Source organism: Heteronotia binoei, chromosome 5, assembly GCF_032191835.1.
Source record: "Heteronotia binoei isolate CCM8104 ecotype False Entrance Well chromosome 5, APGP_CSIRO_Hbin_v1, whole genome shotgun sequence".
NCBI lineage: Eukaryota > Metazoa > Chordata > Lepidosauria > Squamata > Gekkonidae > Heteronotia > Heteronotia binoei.
Window position 1 is genome coordinate 25273056 of NC_083227.1, and position 13936 is coordinate 25286991.

The 13936-nt window shown below is 44.8% G+C and overlaps 2 protein-coding genes across 2 annotated transcripts in view; both read left to right on the top strand.

Moving 5' to 3' along the window:
- Window positions 1–5008, top strand: part of LOC132571339 (zinc finger protein 560-like) — a 31442-nt gene extending 26434 nt beyond the window's left edge. Inside the window, exon 5 of the mRNA XM_060238144.1 lies at window positions 4688–5008. Coding sequence (XP_060094127.1) covers window positions 4688–4758 — 71 coding nt within the window. The 3' untranslated portion in view covers window positions 4759–5008. The remainder of the gene's footprint in view (window positions 1–4687) is intronic.
- LOC132571866 (zinc finger protein 420-like) overlaps window positions 1–13936 on the top strand; it is a 452634-nt gene that overhangs the window by 103218 nt on the left and 335480 nt on the right. The gene's annotated exons all lie outside the window — the stretch shown is intronic.

Here is a 13936-nt window from a genome sequence, read left to right on the forward strand (position 1 = left end):
TCGGGGACGACCAGTTGATATATGTCCGGGGCAAGACCTTTGCAAAGGATGTGTGGGATGCTCTAAGAGGCGTATATGTGCAGACCACTGCAGGCTCGTTAATGGCTCTGACATGCAAAATGTATCGCACCCTCATGCCTGCTGTGGGATGTGTGCGGAAACACATTAAAGAGCTAACTAACTGCTTTGTGGAGCTGGAGACTTGAGGCAAGGTGGCTGAGGATGACAGGGTGTTTATCCTGCTATCATCGCTCCCTGCAGAGTTTTCCCCACTTATTACAGCTCTGGAAACGGTGGATACAGCTGTGCTGACAATGGAATATGTCTGCGCACACTTGTACGACTTCCAGGCGAGAGCGGAGGCTGTTTCATGTCCAGGCACGTCTGCCAAGGAGCGTCTGTCCGGGGGAGTGACTGCTTGAGCGGCGGCTGCTAAGCAACCGAAAGCAGAGGCTGAGGCAAGGGCTCTATCGGTGAGGAGGTGCTATCGCTGTGGTTCAACGTCCCATCTGCAACGCTTCTTCACGGAGACAAGTCGGCAGAGAAAGCAGGGGAGAAGAGACAGCCAGCACAGGAAGAGTTACGAAGAGCAGGCTCAATTGGTGTCCTCTGCAGCCTGTGCAGAATCTTCATAGTTACTCGACTCTGGAGCCACCAGCCACGTCTGTAATTCGAGAGTCTTGCTGCTAAACTCCCAAGCCTCTAATCTTTCGTACGTAAGACTTGCTGACAGTTCTATGGCTGCAGTTCAATGCGAGGGCATTGTTGACTTTCCAGCTCTCGGGTGTCAGCTAAAGAATGTGCTTTGTGTCCCATCAGTGAAATCTAATCTGTTAAGTGTTAGTTCACTGGACGATCAGGGGTTTGATGTGCTGTTTACACGCAGAAAATGCAAGGTGTTAAAAGGAAACAAGGTACTTGCCACTGGTAACAGAGTTGACAAAATGTATGTGTTAGGAAGTGAATCTGTGGGGGTTGGTCATGTGTCAAATGTGCCTGATCATGAAATTGTTTTTATCCTCCACGTATTTGGGTACATGTAGAAATAAAAGCTATCATATGTTTAAGGAAGTAGCTATTTTACTGCAAAGGAACTTCAAGAACAGAATGAAGACAGAAATTGCTGAATTACAAATTATTATGAAACTTGGAACAAACACCTTCCCAGGACTGAACAGGGATATTGGGTTTTTTTCTCATGACGTATTCTAAACCCACTCTCACTGAGTATAGCTATATATCCACAGAATACTGTATCAGAATAATGTTTTTTGTATTGACATACTCAAATAAGGGGTATTGGCTGTTTATATATTTAACCCATTTTCACTATATTTTAATATATTCTTTTTTTTTAATGGCAAAATAGAATGATGTTTATAATGTATATAATGTATATATAATGTACATGTTAAAAAGTAAATTAGGTGGACAAGAACATCACTAGAAAATACATGTCCTTTTGTTTTACCCGGACTTGTACCAAGAGCAATTAACAGACAACTTTTATTACCTTTGGTTTCCCATGCAAATGCCATCCAGACCAAATGGTCTTTCAGTGTGTTTATTACACTGTTTTAACATTAGATCCCAACCTTATATCACTATCCAGTCTTAACGCTACTCACCAGCTATATGTGGTTCTGCTCACTTGTACCCCTCGTCTGAAGAAGTATGCATGCATATGAAAGCTTGCATTCTGAATAAAACTTGGTTGGTCTTAAAGGTGCTGCTTGACCCTACTTTAAGGAACACTGTGAGCTGTTTCAGTCTCATGAATTCAGCTGCTAGGAACAACGTTTGTTGTGAGAAGTACTGGTAAGTCTTTTGATTGCTTAGAGTTGGGGAGTTGCTGTAAAATAAAGGTAAAAAGACATAGTTTCCACAACATTAATACAGACAAACATTAAGGCGGCTGCGAGAACAGTCAGCAAAATGCTGCATACATTTTCCTGATATCCTCTTTTATATTGTCAACAGAGTTCTACTTGCAAAGTCAGTTTTAAACTTTAAAAACATTAGATAGAAACAACTAAGTCTTCTTTTACATTTCTGATAGCAGCATAGAAAAACCTGAATGTTAGCTCTCTCTCTTCTTTGGTCTCTCTTAAGAACACATCCCTGTGCTATATAATTTTTTTGCTACCAGCTAATTGGCAAAGTCATAATATAGTCACTTAAGCCTTTCGGATCTTGTAATAATGTATTTTGTGCTATATGAAGAACTATGTGCCGATTTGTAACTTATTTGGACTACAAAATAGACTCAGATAAGTAGCCATTTTCATGTTTACACTCACTGATGAATTGCTAATTACCAACTTTGGAGAAAAAGAACTTAGACATGGAGGGAAAATGGCAAGACAGACTGCCAAACGGCTCATCTGTTCTGGCCTTTGTTAACTCTCATCTTCTTTTGTTTGAGAATTGGAAGCTATATTTTTTTCCAAATAAAGAAGACAGGCTCCTCCCCTCCTTTCATCCAACACATCTTGGTGGTTTCTAAATATATTGGATGGTAAATAGTACATGAAACTGAGTTATAATCATGTCTATAAATATTGTTTGAAACTGGATTGCAGATATATTTTTGTGGATTACAAAATAAAGAATGCACAAGACTGAGCTGGAACACAAACACCTGCCAATATATGAAGAAGCCACTAAAAACAATTGACTAAATAAGATTTGTTGGCCTTGAAGTTGCCACTGGACTCAAACTTTATTCTGTTGCTTCAGACAAACACAGTTGCCTGCCTCAGTCTTGAATGCAGTGGTGTACCGGGGCGGGTGGGTGCAGTTTGGCTGCAACCAGTAAGGGTGCAAGGAACTCTGAGCATAGTAAAAAGCTCTAGGGCAGGAGTGTCAAACATGCAGCCCGGGGGCCGAATCAGGAGAGCTCCTATCAGGCCTGCAAGCAAGTCTGCTTCCTTCTCCCTCTCTTGCTTCCTTCAGTTATCAGAGACTGCTAAATAAAATATTGCAAGAGTGCTACTCTTTAAGCATGTTTTACTTAAAAGGGTTTTTTTTGGGGGGGGGATCTTTTGTGTTACTGTTTGTCTTTATAAGGTTTCTCTCTCTGCTACCTGACACACATGGTCCAGCCCAACAAGGTCTCATTTATGTCAGAACCGGCCCTTGTAACAAATGAGTTTGACACCCCTGCTCTAGGATCAGCTAATCTTCCATTTTCTCCAAGGCTCAAGCAGACTTCCTTAACAGATCATGCTGAATCTGATAGCTGCTACAGTAGTTGCCAGCTGGCATGTTGTTATTGTCAGACTATGCTTCATTGAAGCAAATCCGGTGGGCGGGATTCTTTGCTAAATTCGACTTCACTCTACGCCACATCCCGGGCTCCAAAAACTTTTTGGTGGACGCACTCTCTAGGCTCCAAAAACTTTTAGGTGGACGCTCCACAGCACGAGAGCGAACGGGAGGAGGTCATAGACTCCCTAATACCCCCTGAGGCCGTGGCCGGTGTAGTTCAAACCAGATCAAAAACGGCTGCCCAAAAGAGCAACCTCTGGGGGGGGGGGGGGACAAACTAATAGTAGAAGCAGAGGCAGAAGGAAAAGACCGGCCGGCCGGTTTGAAGAAGGGGGAAGGGGGGTTTTGGTACCATGAGGGGAAGCTATACGTTCCGAAGTCCCTGAGGGTGGAGGTGCTCCAGCATTGTCACACCAACAAACTGGCCGGGCACTTTGGGTACGTAAAAACCCTCCATCTAGTGCATCGGCAGTTCTGGTGGCCGCAAATGAAAAAGGACATTTCGGAGTTTGTGCAAATGTGCCCTACCTGTCTCATGGCCAAGCGGAGGGGGGGGGGAGATGCCTGGGCTCTTACAGCCCCTCCCCACCGCTGAGCGGATCTGGTCGGTTGTATCAATGGACTTTATTGTAGAACTGCCGCCCTCTAGAGGACGAACAGTAATATTAGTGGTGGTGGACACTTTTTCAAAGCAAGCTCACTTCATCCCTTGCCGGAAACTTCCCACGGCAAAGGAGCTGGCTTATCTATTCTTTCTACACATGGTCCGAGTCCACTCGTTCCCCAACAAGGTCATTAGCGACCGTGGGCCACAGTTCGTTGCCAACTTCTGGCGGGAGTTCTGTAAACTCACCTGAATGGAGCAAGGACTGAGCTCAGCCTATCACCCGCAAACTGACGGACAGAGTGAGCGGGTGAACGGGCTTCTAGAACAGTATTTGCGGTGCTACATAAACTTCCAACAATCCAACTGGGTGGAGCTTCTACCCTTTGCCACGTATGGATACAATAACAGTCTTCACAGTTCTACCAAAATGTCTCCATTCCAAGCGGTACATGGCTATGAGGGAAAGCCCTTCCCCTCCCTCCCCGGAGGCGGGGACGACTCCCTCTCCACAGACTGCCAACAATGGTGGGGGAAACTAGAAAAATCCTGGAAAGTCATTCAGGAGAACCTGCAGGAGGCAAAAAAGGATTACAAAGCTCAATTTGACAAAAAGCACTGTCCAGGGTGGGATTTCAAAGAAGGGGAGACAGTGTTTGTATCCACTAAGAACCTCCCGTTGCCTCAGACCTCTAGAAAGCTGGCTTACTGATTCTTGGGACCATTCAAAATAAAAAGGGTGATTAATAAAGTAACCGTAGAACTGGAGCTACCCAAGCTGTTTAGTAAAATACACCCTGTTTTCCATTGCAGTCTTATCCGTCGGGATCTGGGTGGTTCGAAGTGGCACCCTCGGGACCCCGAACCGGAACCTATTCTGGTGAAGGGGCAGAAACATCACGAAGTGAAGGAGATTCTCAATGCTAAAATTCAAAGAGGGGTTCTGCACTATTTGGTCCGCTTTCCTCCCAGCTGTGATGAGTGGGTGAAATACTCTGATCTCAAAGCTCCACGACTACTTAAACAATTTTACCTACTGCACCCAGACAAACCCCGAGCAAGAGCTTGGGGGGGCAGTATGTCAGACTATGCTTCATTGAAGTTACCTATGCTTTATGATTATATTTGATCCATGCTTACTAACACCATTGCTGAATCCATGTAGAGAGTAACATTGTTGTAATCAATAAATGAAACTTAGTTTTTAACAAAGACAAGTCTGATCATTTTGAAACTTCAATGAACCCTTTGCTGACAGTTATTCCAGTAGTCTAGCCTTTCTCTCCCCCTTTAATTGCACCCAGCTGAACCAGATGAGGAACTTTCAAAGCAGTAGCTTCAGTGTTGCAGCAAGATAAACCTCTCCCCCCCCCCCCAATTTATCTCCCATTTTCCCACGTTTCTCATTTGTTTCTGTCTCCCTGTACATTTTTTGAGAGCCAGTTTAGTGTAGTGGTTAAGTGTGCGGACTCTTATCTGGGAGAACCGGTTTTGATTCCCCACTCCTCCACTTGCAGCTGCTGGAATGGCCTTGGGTCAGTCATAGCTCTCGCAGGAGTTGTCCTTGAAAGGGCAGCTGCTGTGAGAGCTCTCTCGGCCTCACCCACCTCACAGGGTATCTGTTGTGTGGGGGAGAAGATATAGGAGATTGTAAACTGCTCTGAGTGAGGTATAAAAGGGTGAGGTATAAAACTGCTCTTCCCCCCAAATTTTCATTTCTTGGTCTCAAGACCTTTTCATCCCCATCCTACTTGGGGACAATATATTCAAGAGTAGTAGAGTCCCAAACCTTTGCTAATATTATTCTGGGTACCCTGTACATTACACTGGTTCTGCTGTGGTGCAAAAATGACCACCCCCCTTCAGTTTCTCTTGCAGAGAGTCTCCGGTTGGACTTTAGTCCTTTGGATATAATGGGAAATAGGGGCACCTTCTTTGAGGGTTGGTGTTTTTTTTAGCATCCAGTGTGATGGAGCTTGTGATCACTCTTCTGTGTTGCTTTGGGTTGCGTTCGTTAGTAGAAGTTAGTACAAATGCAGACTCCTGGCTCTCAAAAATGCCTTGTAGATGTTTGGGATGGTAATTTCTTGGGGTTCTAAATGAAGAAGTATTCCACCCTCCACTCAAGAGTCTCAGAGCGGCTTACAATCTCCTTTATCTTCCTCCCACACAACAGACACCCTGTGAGGCGGGTGGGGCTGAGAGGGCTCCCACAGCAGCTGCCCTTTCAAGGACAACCTCTGCCAGAGCTATGGCTAACCCAAGGCCAGTCCAGCAGGTGCAAGTGGAGGAGTGGGGAATCAAACTGGGTTCTCCCAGATAAGAGTCCGCGCACTTAACCACTACACCAAACTGGCTCTCTCCAGTGCCTGATCAGAAGTCGAAAGATGTGATTTTTTGGTGTGTTTTGCCATCATGTCACAGCTGAGTGATGGCGACCCAGTAGGGTTTTCAAGGCAAGAGAGGTCTGCAGGTGTTTTCCCGCTGCCTGCCTCCATGTCAGTCCTGCTTAGCTTCTGCGATCTGATGAGATCAGGCTATCCTGGGACTGTCCAAGTCAGGGTGAGGCTAAGAGTCATGTGACTGGCCCTAGGTCACTCAGTAGGTTTGCCAGTCCCCAGGTGGGCAAATGACAACCAACAGGTTATGGTAACTAAGAAACTTATACAAATCTAACCACAACTTTTGTAACTTATGTACAAAGCATTTCCAATAATTCCATCAAAGTAAATACAAATCTCCAGGAATCTCCTTGATGATCAAAACAATCAAGTACAACAAATTTCCACAGGAACAGTACGTCAACTTTTGTTTCCAGTTTCACATAGCTTCTTCCAGCCGTGGATTTTAGTTTCATTCACCTATATTGATAAAACATTCCACAGTTGATTGCTTTACAGCCAGTTTGGTGTAGTGGTTAAGTGTGTGGACTCTTATCTGGGAGAACCAGGTTTGATTCCCCACTCCTCCACTTGCACCTGCTGGCATGGCCTTGGGTCAGCCATAGCTCTGGCAGAGGTTGTCCTTGAAAGGGCAGCTGCTGTGAGAGTCCTCTCAGCCCCACCCACCTCACAGGGTGTCTGTTGTGGGGGAGGGAGATAAAGGAGATAGTAAGCCGCTCTGAGACTCTTGAGTGGAGGGCGGAATATAAATCCAATGTCTTCTACAACATAGATTATTTCCTGCAATCACTGAGATTTTACAATTGTTTCCAGTTACAGTAATATAAATTGCAACATGTGTTTGGGTTCATATCTGTATTTCTTTAAAAGAACATCCATTTATTATTTAGTATAGGAGAGTACATTTATTGCCAACGAGGGACGAGTTTGTATATTCTGAAATATTGTAACAAGCATAGCGAGTATATATATTTTTTGAAATGTTATTTGTTTTTAAAAGAAATTTAAAAGCAATCAGCTGCACAAGCACTTTCCTTGGAGCCTTTAATTAGGCACGAATCTTCTCTTTGAAATGTGAAAGCGGATTATGGTTGCCAATCCCCAGGTGGGTAAATAAAAAAACCGCTAAGAGACACCATAAATTTTAAACAACAAGACAGTGTAATGTAGAGGTCATGGTGTTCTGACAAAGCTTGCACATAGAACTTCAAATAGCATGTAGCAAACAGACATTCACAGAAGACAGTTCAAAAACAGTCTTTCCAATCACAAAGGAGTAATAATAGTCCAGTATATAGTTCATAAAACTAAAAGAAGTCCTTCCAAAGATGTCTGTTCTAGATGTCAAGACGTTTCATCCATCTTTCTTCAGTTTGGAGGCTTATTTATCACTGGGATCCAATCTTTACAATACATTCACAGGAGACCAACAAGGTTCAGAACATCTTTTAGATTTCCAGGTTCGAACCCTTGCTCCTGGCCCCACCCCAATGTCTCCTGGCTCCACCCCCAAAGTCCCCAGATATTTCTTGAATTGAACTTCTCAACGCTAAAGCAGATAAAGACTTCTGCACATTCTGAATAGCTGGAAATATAGTTGGAAATATATAATCTTCTGCACATTCTGAATAATTGGAAATATATTATCGCAATGTTCCTAGCGGAAGCTGGTTCAGGTAGACAGCTCCAGGTTGACTCAGCCGTCCATCTTTCCAAGGTCGGTAAAATGTAGGCTTCCCAACCCCCCGCTCTGGCGGGAGTCCCCTGGGTTTGCAGCCTCATCTCCCGGTCTTCAAGAAGTGGGAAGCGGGGGGTGGGGGGTGGAGGGGGGGGAGAACATACCTGTAGGCTTCATTATAGAGCTCCTGAGCCGTTTGTAAAATGTCTGCCCCTTTAAGGCTGGGCAGGGAGCAGGAAGGGCTTGGGAGAACAGCCCCGCCCTTTCTTTTGCTTTCGCTTTCACAAGAGTTCTCCGGAAGAAGATCTGGTAAGTGTGTGTGTGTGTGTGTGTGTGTGTGTGAGAGGGAAGGGGCAGGGGATTCCCTGGTTTGGAGGCCCTCCCCCCTTTTAGAAAGCGTGGGGGGGGAGGGAAATGTCTACTGGGCATTCTATTATTCCCTATGGAGAATGATTCCCATAGGGAATAATAGGGAATTCATCCGTTGGTATTGGGGGCTCTGGGGGGGCTATTTTTTGAGGTAGAGGCACCAAATTTTTAGTATAACATCTAGTGCCTCTCCCCAAAATACCCCCCAAGTTTCAAAACGATTGGACCGGAGGGTCCAATTCTATGAGCCCCAAAAGATGGTGCCCCTATACTTCATTGTTTCCTATGGAAGAAAGGAATTTTAAAAGGTGTGCTGTCCCTTTAAATGTGATGGCCACAACTCCCTTGGAGTTCAATTATGCTTGTCACATCCTTGTTCTTGGCTCCACCCCCAATGTCTCCTGGCTCCACCCCCAAAGTCCCCAGATTTTTCTTTAATTGGACTTGGCAACCCTAGTAAAATGAGTACCCAGCTTGCTGCGGGGAAAGTGTAGATGACTGGGGAAGACAATGGCAAACCACCCCGTAAAAAGTCTGCCGTGAAAACGCTGTGAAAGCAACATCATCCCAGAGTCGAAAGCGACTGATACTTGCACAGGGGACTACCTTTACCTTTATAGGGAATATTGTATACTACAGGTTATTGCATACTATAGATTATGACAAAATCGTTGTGATCGTGTGATATTACTTTTTGGGGGTAGTTATTTTTCACGGCTGGATCGCCTGGCCGCCAGCTGCAAGTTGGCAACCCTGTCACACAACCCTCGCGCACCTAGAAAACTTCTTCCCACAGACTTCTGCTCTTCCACGTTGGTCTGGTTGTTGCGGGGGACTACATTTCCCAACAGGCCTTGCGAGCACAATGGCTCTCAACCCTTCCTTGAAGGGGGTGGTTTCTCAGTAAGTGGGAGAAAGAAATGTGGGGAAGATGGAATTCCGGAGCGCTCCTCCGCTTCCTCCTTTCCCCCGGCTGGGGGGAGAATTGGGCTTCTGCAGGTCTGCAGGGAAGGTGAGTTGAGACTTTCCCCAAACAGGGATAAGAATAAGGGAGGGGAAAGGAAATCCGATTGAATGGGACTGAAAGAGGAAGAGGACGGAGCAGCAGGAGAGAGAAACTTCCCCGGGCAAGATTTCAAAGGGGGGGGGGCTTCTTTGAGTGTGTTCCCTACAACCAGCATGAAGTTCTTTTAATCTTAACACCTAGATGGCCCTTCGGTTTGCTCCAGCAGGGTTCATTGTCTGCCCTTGCTGTGGCCCCCTTCGTTGGCTGCACTGGAAGCAGGGGCCATTTTGTAAAAAAAAAAAAAAAAAAGTGCCAGAGCTCATTAGCAGAACTCATTTGCATATGCCACACGCCCCTCTGACCTCACCGGAAGGTGTACTAAATGACATCAGCTCAGCATCTACCTTAAAATGCTTGTTGAATTAGAATTGTCATAATAAAACCTTCCTCCCATCATACTTTTAGAATTACTTTCTGCTGTGTGGCCACAGCGGCATGATAAAGATTCCGATCTGTCTACTTGATATGTTTGGGTTATTTTCCCTTTTTTTTTGTGCGGGGGAAATATTAGAAAGTTTGTCAGATCTTAAGAGTTCAGCAAAATTCTCCCAGGGGGTTTGAACAACTGAGCCCAGAAGCAAGTGGGGGTGGGGCTAAGAAAGAAAGAGCACAATAAAATCTAGAGCTTCCAGAGCCCCGCTCCTGCCCAAAATGAGGCCTGATTGGAAGTGTTTTTTTATGCGTGTTCCATGGGCTAACCACCATTGTGGCATTTGGCTACATTCTGCTCTCATGATGGTATTTTCAATGTCTACTGTTGTGCTTTCTCTAGTGTGTGATCCCACCGTGAGCATCACCTTCAAGAAGATCTCTGGAGGGAAATGAGTTTGAAGGCTTCTTTTCTGAAGGAGGGAATCAACTCCACCCTCCCTCCACGCTCAGCTCCTTCCTCCCTCCCCCTTCCTACCAAAGAAACAGTTCTAAAGAGCCAATACAATGAAGAAATTCCAACACTTTAGCACTATAATAAAATGTTTTTATCACATTATTTGTACAATCAAAGGGCTAAATTCCAATGCCCTACATATGTTCCATACTGTACCAAAGCTTGCAGTGAAACTTCGCACAGCAACAGAAGTGTTTGAACTCTTGTTGACTTTATTTATGACTGGTGCTTCATAATATTAATTCTAGTTAATGTAATGACGTTCCATATCTGAGGAAATTTGGAAACGTTGACCAGATATGGGAGCAGCATCACCACCCGCGATTGTCAAATCTTGGGAGAGACTTAAGAACATAAGAGAAGCCATGTTGGATCAGGCCAGTCGTCCATCCAGGCCAACACTCTGTGTCACACAGTGGCCAAAAAACCCCAGGTGCCATCAGGAGGTCCATCATTGGGGCCAGGACGCTAGAAGCCCTCCCGCTATTGTCCCCACCCCCCCAGCACAAAGAATATAGAGCATGACAGCCCCAGACAGAGATGCAGCTAATAATTACTGATGGACCTCTGCTCCAGATGTTTATCCAATCCCCTCTTGAAGCCGTCTATGGTGGTAGCCGCCAACACCTCCTGTGGCAGTGAATTCCATGTGTTAATCACCCTTTGGGTGAAGAAGTACTTCCTTTTATCCGTTCTAACCCAACTGCTCAGCAATTTCATTGAGTGCCCACGAATCTTATATTGTGAGAAAGGGAGAAAAGTACTTCTTTCTCCACATTCTCTACAGTTTTTGTGGCTTCCACTGCAGCTTTGCAGTTTGGTTTGGTGTAGTGGTTAAGTGTGCGGACTCTTATCTGGGAGAACCGGGTATGATTCCCCACTCCTCCACTTGCACCTGCTAGCATGGCCTTGGGTCAGCCATAGCTCTGGCAGAGGTTGTCCTTGAAAGGGCAGCTGCTGTGAGAGCCCTCTCCAGCCCCACCCACCTCACAGAGTGACTGTTGTGGGGGAGGATGGTAAAGGAGATTGTGAGCCGCTCTGAGAATCTTCGGAGTGGAGGGCGGGATATAAATCCAATATCATCTTCTTCTTCTTCTTTTGGTAGAACTGGAACTTTTTCCATATGGAGCCCTTTGGATGTACAAACTCAACAGATACTCCCTTTGTTGACTGTCATGTTATTGTTCCCTGTAGTGATTATGATGTAAATAGTGACACGGAAGCATTGTACTTTAATGTGATAAAAACATTTTATTATACTGTCTCCACCTTCTTGCCCTCTCGAGAGTAAACCATCACGTCCACTGCAGAATACTAGAGGGATTTTCGGTTAATCTGGAAAGGTCTCTGAGGCAGCCCTTTTGGACTGGATGTTTTGTACCCTGCATTTCTCACCTGCCGAACTCTTGAGGATTGCCCAGCCTGGAATGAGCAGGCCTGAAGTTTATAAGTAAAATATAGAAACAGATATATGATTAGCTTTATGAGGCCATTTTATTTTTATTGAGCTGGATGTAATGCTAGAGTAACTCGAAGTGCATCTGCAAAAAAAAAAAATTAAGAAGGAGAAGAGATTGGATTTATACCCCACCCTTCACTCGAAGTCTCAGAGCGTTTTACAATCTCCTTTTCCTTCTGCTCCGCACCACCAGCATTCTGTGAAGTGGGGGTGGGTGGGGTTGAGAGAGCTCTTTTGAGAACTACTCTTGAGAAAGCAGCTCTTTCAAGAACTGTGACTTACCCAAGGTCACTTGGCAGGTGCATGTGGAGGAATGGGGAATAAAACCCCGTTCTCCAAGATTAGAGTCTGCGCACTTAAGCACTACACCAAACTGGTTCTTAAAGCAGAAACCTCCTGTAGAATCAGGAGGTTAATATATTTGTGGGGTTAAATGTGCGGGATGGTATAGTAGACACTGGCACACAGTTGATGGGCAGACTGAAACTATTTTTAAATTCTTTGAGCAGCTCAGGCCAGGTAAACCCTTAGGCAAGCTACAGTCAGTTAAAGTGGAAACCTGGATGTGAAAAGGTGGGTAATGGGATGTTTCAGATCATAGCTGAATTAAGCAAAAGGGGCTGTCTCCAGAAACAGTGAGGTTGTTTTGCAAAGCTCAGGAGACATATGAGCTTTCTTAATAAGAGCAAAATAAATGTATGCTTAACAAATACAGTTATGTTGATATAAAGGAAACTTCAACTTTGTAATCTGTAGACATCTGTGTATGTCTAAAAGTTGTTTACTTCAGTCTCTGAGCCTGTTCGCAGGAAGGGCAGGATATAAATAGAAATAAATAAATAACATTTTAAAAGCTGATGTCTTTGTGTTGGGTCAACTCCTGGGGTTTTGCTGCCAGGGTCTCTTTTATTGCAATAAAGTTGTGTCTCTTTCTGGAATCCCAATAGTGGAGTTCATCATTGGGCACTGGCACACCAGGCACTGAGGGCTGATTTGGCTAACACAGGTCAATTGAGGGTGGTTTTCTTTTTAAAAAAAAAAAAAATTATTGGGACTTGATCAAGAGAAACCGAGTTTGTGCAATTCTCTGAACTTGCATTTCTTGGAGACATTCAGTGTATTCAAACTATCAGATCCTCAAAAAATTTAAAGTAATTTTCCTTGTCATGGACCTGATGTATTGCATCCTTTTAATCAGTTGTGTAGGCAGTGGTGTCCTTTCCTTCTTTAAAGCTCAGACACAGGACTCCATGATGAACTGGATCATATTTTCCTCTTTCAGAGATCCCCAGTGTCCCTTGAGGAGGTAGCCGTGTCCTTCACAGAGGAGGAATGGGCTCTGCTGGATCAAAGCCAAAGAAAAGTGTTCTGGGAAGTGATGGAGGAAAATTACGAGACCATGGCCTCTCTGTGTAAGGCTATTTCCCCTTTCATTATAAACAGAGGAGGGAGGGAATGGCATCTTGGACACAGTTTCCTTTTTGGTCCCATGGTATAAGGCTTCCCCTCAGTTCCCAGATGTTTTAGGGTAGCAAGTAGAAAGGCTTTGGATAGCTCTTCTGAGGTAAATGTTGTATTGAGCCTGAAGAGAACAGAGGTCACTGAAGCAGGGTGTTTGATCAAAGAAGTAAGAAGATTTGTTATTCATATGCACAGGAGGCTCCCCCTAAAAAGTGACAAATGAACAAAGAAACCTTCTATTCCCTGTTTCCAAATAGTTACATTTTTAAAACTTTCTTTTGGGTGTTTCTGCTGCAGGGGACTACATTTCCCAGAAGGACTTGCAAGCACCAGAGAGGTCCACCCTGTGCTTGCTAGGTGTTGAGAGAATGTTTTTACCTCAAAGTGGAGAAGGAACTGTATGGGATATGAAGTTCCACCGAGCCTCTGTTCTTTCTTGTTTCCCCTGGCTGGAGGGAGAATTTGGCTTTTGTACATCTGCAGGAAAGGTGAGTTTGGGGTTTCATATTAGCTCCTGGGGAAGAATTGGAGAGGGAGAGAAAATATGTGTGAAGGGAAGTGAAGGAGAAAGCATTAGCAGAATGGAGTATTGGTTAGATCAGGGTGTCAAACATGCGGCCCGTGGGCCACATCAAGCCCGCAGAGGGCTCCAATCAGGCCCTCCAGCAACTGGCTGTCATCTGCTTTATTTTCACTTGCCTGCTTTTTTCGGTCACCATTTCGTGTTTCTCCCCGGATAAG